At 43.1% G+C, this 5609-nt stretch overlaps 1 protein-coding gene across 8 annotated transcripts in view; it reads left to right on the plus strand.

Moving 5' to 3' along the window:
• Nucleotides 1-5361, plus strand: part of LOC104956267 (abl interactor 2) — a 25635-nt gene extending 20274 nt beyond the window's left edge. For 3 of the 8 annotated variants that reach the window (XM_010783736.1, XM_010783743.1, XM_010783738.1), the window contains 4 exons: nt 501-662; nt 2207-2293; nt 3049-3246; nt 3815-5361. In XM_010783736.1, coding sequence (XP_010782038.1) covers nt 501-662; nt 2207-2293; nt 3049-3246; nt 3815-3990 — 623 coding nt within the window. In that variant the 3' untranslated portion in view covers nt 3991-5361. Of the gene's footprint in view, nt 1-500; nt 678-2206; nt 2294-3048; nt 3247-3814 lie in introns of all 8 variants that reach the window. The other 5 variants (XM_010783737.1, XM_010783739.1, XM_010783741.1 and 2 more) reach the window with 3 other exon arrangements.
• The last annotated feature ends 248 nt before the right edge of the window (nt 5362-5609 follow it).

Raw genomic sequence — 5609 nt, forward strand, 5'->3', positions numbered from 1 at the left:
CCCGGCATGTCTCCCTCCACCATTTCAAAATCAAATCAGGCTTTGATGTCTTTGTAGAGCACTTCCCTTATATTTACCAAACTGTCTATAAATCAGTGGCAGTCTTCCTCCCTCATCCGCTGCACGCTGTCCCTCTGATCTATGACGCATGCTTTTTTTACGGCAACTCTTCTTCCCTGTGTTTTAATTTTCAATGTTGTTGTTGTTTATGTGTGGCTGGATATTGTTGTGATCCATCATTGTGCAGTGCTGCTGTACAGGGAAGCAAATCATGAAGAAAGTGTTCATTTAACACATTTATTTCTCATTCATTCCCAATCTGATTTGGATAATAATATTATTTGATGTTTATTTTCCTGTCATTTCTTAATTTTTTATTTAATTTTGTAATATTTATAAAAAAATTTTTTTTCAAAATGTCTGTTATGTGTATTCTGAATCACGCCCCTGATCTCTCCCTCTCCTCCTCTCTGCTGCCCCCCGGTGGTCCCCCCTCTCAGGTGCCCCTCAGTTCTACAGCATGAACCGCCCCGCGCAGCCCCCCATGCCAAACTCTCAGGTGGGGGGCTCTCTGCCGTTCCGCCGCCCCTCCTCCGTCACCGGGCAGCCCAACATGTCCCAGAGCCAGCTCAACGGGGGGCCGCACTTCGCCCAGACCCCAGGTACCGCTGACATGTGTGAGCAAAAAGAGACGGGTATATATCCATAAAGCTTCTGGTAGCTAAGTTATGAACTTTTAATCATTTGAATTTGCCCTTTCCCTGAAGTATAACCATGTAGTTACACAACAGCAATAAAGGTAAACAAATATAAGTGAGTGGACGAAACCCAACACAAATAAGTAAATAACCAAATCATTCACTTTATTGAACTGTGTATCAAATTGAACAATCCTCCTAGATATTATAGCATATTATTACATGGCTTAGTTGAATACTCGATTCTGATTGGTCAATTCAGAACACGTGACACGTTGTTAATACCGAACAGACAGACCGCTGTCAAGGACTTATTGACCGTTGTTAAGGACGCTCACATCTGCGCAAACAAGTCCGTTCGATTTAACTGTATACAGTTTGGCCGAAAAGCAAACTGCGTGCAGTTTGCTTTTCTAACTGACAAGACAAGAGCGACAAGAAAACAGCGGAGAAGTAACGGGCAAAAATCCTCCTTTTTGCGCAACGATCCAGACATAGACATGAAACGGCGACACATATTCAGTTGCCAGTTACTTTGGCATTAGGGCAGGGATATCTAGATACTTCCCAAGGTTTGACATAATGAATTGTGCTACTTTTAAAGCAAGCAGCAATGTTTTCAAATCTGTAATCAAAAAAACTCCTCAAACGCTATCAAAGCAGTTCCTGCCGTTGCTACGTTAGTTCAAACAGTAACAACGGACTATTTTTCTTAGCGGATGCATGTCAATTTAAATCAATACAACTATTTTTAAAATCAATAAAATCATTTTTATAAATCCATAAAAGCATTTCAATTAATAGTGGGAGTCATAACGTTACTTTGTTGAGAATGTGGCCGTGTAATAAGCGGGATAATGTGCACAGAAAACCGATCTAGATCCCTAGATCGGCTTCGCGTCGGGCTCCTGATCAGCCTGTCGGTGTTCTTTTCCCCATAATGACCGCGTCGCAGCACATTATCCCTTACTTAGAACCTGTCTATCTTGAAAAAGCTATGAAAAATGTATTCTAACTATCAGACAGAACACAGTCACGTGACAAACCGTTATTGACATTTAGAAATTGGGATGAATACACAAAGTAGCTGGTGTTTTTAAAACTCAATTTCATACTAAGATACGTGAACTACAGTACGTACTGCACAGCGTGTGATCATCCCTAAAGGAGATGATTTCCCAAAATGTAACAAACTAATAATGGCTAACGTTAGTAAATGAGCATTTTCCAGCTTCCTGTTGATTTCAGAGGACGTTGACCCTCAGACTTGTGGTGCTTTGTGTTTTCACTTCATCTCTTCACGGCCTCTCTATCGTTACGACTCTTTCTTAACCTCCACCTGTTCTCCTCCATTTGTCTGTTTCTTTAATACTCCTACAGGTGGGAAGAAAAAGACACCATGATGAATCTAAAGATCATGCTCAATGTTGATTGACTATTTCTAACCTCTTTGCTTCTGTCTGCCGTTCTTCTTCCTCTCTCTCTGTACTGACACTGTCCGGTGATAGCAGGCCCGCTCGCACCCCCTCCCCCCTCCATGCAGATCACCCCCCAGCTGCCTCTGATGGGCTTTGTGGCCCGAGTACAGGAGACCAGTAAGTGGCTCTGAGCCCCTCAAACCCCCCTCCCCCCCCCCTCCTGCATGACCAACTTGTTTAAAAATCTTCTCCTAAACAGTCAGTGGGTTCCCCTTTTTGGGGGGGGGGATATCTCCCTATGAATGTAAACGAGTGACCAACCTCCAGCGTCATCCGCTGCCACAACATGTAGGTGTCCATCCTGGAATATCGCAGATTAATCATTTACTTATTTTATGTAATGTTTGCGTTTTTTGACATTATTAAATCCACTTTCTTCTACTCCGCTACCAAATATTTGTACAGTTCTCATATTTGCATTTATTGCTTCAACAAATCATGGCCACCTCCTGTTTAAGATACTATTTGTTTTATTTTTACTTGCTAAATTAGATTTTAAAAAAAAACTTGGTATCACAAAAATATATTGGTTTTTAAGGATGTTTTTGTTAAATAGATTTATAGAAAAACATAGGGGGACATGACTTATTTTATCTTTGGCAGTAAATGTTGGTGGCTAACCACAGATATGAAGCGTTGCATGAGCATGGTGGAAATCCAGTGCATGTATTCTGTGCGTCTTGTCTCTGATTTCTCTTGGGAACCCCTTTGCATTTCCTTCAAGTGCACGTTGGTTCAGTGTGTGCATGAGTAAATACAGAAAGCAGTTTAAAAGCATCCAGCATGAACTGTGCACGGTAGATCGCTGTCCCTTCCTCTGTGTGCTCTCTTCACCTCTAACTGTCTCTCTTTATTTTCTAACTACTTTCTAGTCTCAGACGCGCCGCCTCCACCTCCCCCTGCCGAGGATCCGGTGTTCGAAGAACCCACCCCCCCGCCTCCTCCACCGCCGGAAGAGTACGAAGACGAGGAGGAGGAGGAGGATGAAGAGGAGTCAGCGGTGGTGGAGTACAGCGACCCGTACGCTGAGGAGGACCCCCCGTGGGCCCCCCGCACCTACGACGAGAAAGGTCTGAACACGCCACCCAATACTAAGAGAAACATCCACACTCAAACACACGTTAAGGCTGCTCGGGTCCCCAAATCATTTTATACAAATTGGACCTGACATACCAGGTATATAGATATACTTTTTAGAGTTACTTGGTTATAAACAGTGTTTCGCTACACAGTAAGTTTACCTAGGTAGGTGGTGGTCCCACAGTACAGGACAGATGGTCAAGTCAAAGTCAACTTTATTGTCAATCTTTCAGTTTGTGTGTACAGACAGAGATCGAAACAGTTTCCCACAATCCCGAATACAAAAACAAATATAAAAGTGTGTGTGTGAAAAATCAAAGACACATTTAGGCATACATTAAGACCTAAACAAAAGCACAACAATAATGCATGTAGGCTAACATATTAAATACTGGTAATCATATCATAAAGTGAAATGTGAACACCGCCATGGCAAAACATGAGGAAGCGGCTTTATAAAAGTGAAGATTTTTAAGTTGGAAGGTAGAGAAACATGCATTTTTCTCACATTTACACCTAAATCATGTTTTAATATCATTGTATTATATTCCCCTGCAGTGGTGGCCATCTACGACTACGCCCGGGACAAAGAGGACGAGCTGTCGTTCCAGGAGGGCTCCATCATCTACGTGATCAAGAAGAACGACGACGGCTGGTACGAGGGCGTGATGAACGGCACCACAGGCCTCTTCCCCGGAAACTACGTGGAGTCCATCATGCACTACGCCGACTGAACAATCCCCCCTCTGTCGAGACGGGAGGAGAGGAGCGGGTGGATGAGAAGGGGGAGGGGAGACGTGGGTTAAAGGTCAAAGACTTTGAACAGACAGAGCATGATGACCTCCGGACGGGAAGAGGAGACGAAGAAGGGCGAACTGACAGTCCTTCTCATAGGCGCCATTGTAAAACAACCACTACTCTAGATATTCCCTTTCTTTTGTTTGACTCAATAAGGACTGGACGCCGTGTTGTATTCCGAGAGTTTTGCGTTACATTACGAGGCCACTCACTACATTGATTTTGCTTCGTTTTACCATTTTGCCCTTATTTGAAAGTATATTTATTTGGTTTTTGTAGTGGGTTATACAGTAGAGGGAGAGGGACTAAAGGCTGGAGGAGAATGCCTTCATGTGTAGATTTAGTTCTCCTTCCTAAAGAGACATCTTTAGGAACTATACTCTATATGTAGGTATAATGCAACAACGATATCCTCGGTGGTGGGGGGGGAGGAGAACTGTAGATTCCGTACTTGACTAAATGTTGAGGTACCTCTTGCGGAGAGCGTGCCAAAGCTGACATCCACTAGGAAAAAGCACATCACATGTCTTAAGATTTAAAGTGGGGAAAAAAAGAGGTCTGAGAGGAAGCCCCAAGAGTGCTTTCAACCCTGATATTCTGCGTCGAATGACAGCGTGCTTTCGTTTCAGCGACGGACGATGTGCATTTGAGAGGAAGCCATTTTGTTTTTTTGCCGTTTTTAACCGGGGTCCAGACTTTGCTTGCAGAGCGGCAGACTGCATGTTTCCACGAGGAGAAAAAAAAAAGTCTTTTGTTTTCTGCTCGGATTAATGTCTTAATATTTTTAGATATGGTGTGGTTTGGTTTTTTTGATATTTCACCCACGATGCATTTGGGGTCATTTCCAAGACGCTTGTGCCATATTGAAGTGCGTGTTGCTGTCCATCACTTCATTCGCAATAAATTGGCCGGAGTGGGGTGGTACTACAAATCTTATTTTCTCTTCCCCCGAGTTGTTTTAAATCAAAAAGCACATACATTTGTAGTGAAAAGGTATAGAAGAAGAAATAATATATATGTGAGATGTATTACGTCCTCAAAAACAGGACTTATTGAATATATAAAGATGCCAGCTGTTGTGTTGAAATGGTTTTAAGCCCCCCTTAACGCCTTCAGTTTAGGCGTCCGCCGTAAAGTTGGGTGTTTGCGAGGGCTCAGTGCTTGTACTTATGTCAGAATCTTTATTTTCTATTAAAAAAAAAAACAACAAATAATAACAAGTGGGTCTGTATGTGAGTCTTGCATGCCATTGTATCTGTACTGGTGTCCCAAAAACCTACGTGGCGAGATCACCCGTTGTTTAAAAAGACAAGCATCTCTGACCCGGAAACACCAGCCTCATCCAAAGAGACTGTGGGAGGGAGGGACGAGACTTTCTCCCCCCCCCTCCCTGTCAGTGGTGAAAAATCCTGTTTTTAAAGCTGCTAGTGAATCCTGCGGACAGATCTAATGTAACACTCCGGATTGACTTCCATAACACTCCCAGGCTGACACTAAAAAGAAAACATTGAAATCAAAAAATAACAAGGTGCGGTGGGTCTGCAGGATTCACAGC

Source organism: Notothenia coriiceps, unplaced genomic scaffold, assembly GCF_000735185.1.
Source record: "Notothenia coriiceps isolate Sejong01 unplaced genomic scaffold, NC01 NC01_scaffold00025745, whole genome shotgun sequence".
Classification (NCBI taxonomy): Eukaryota; Metazoa; Chordata; class Actinopteri; order Perciformes; family Nototheniidae; genus Notothenia; species Notothenia coriiceps.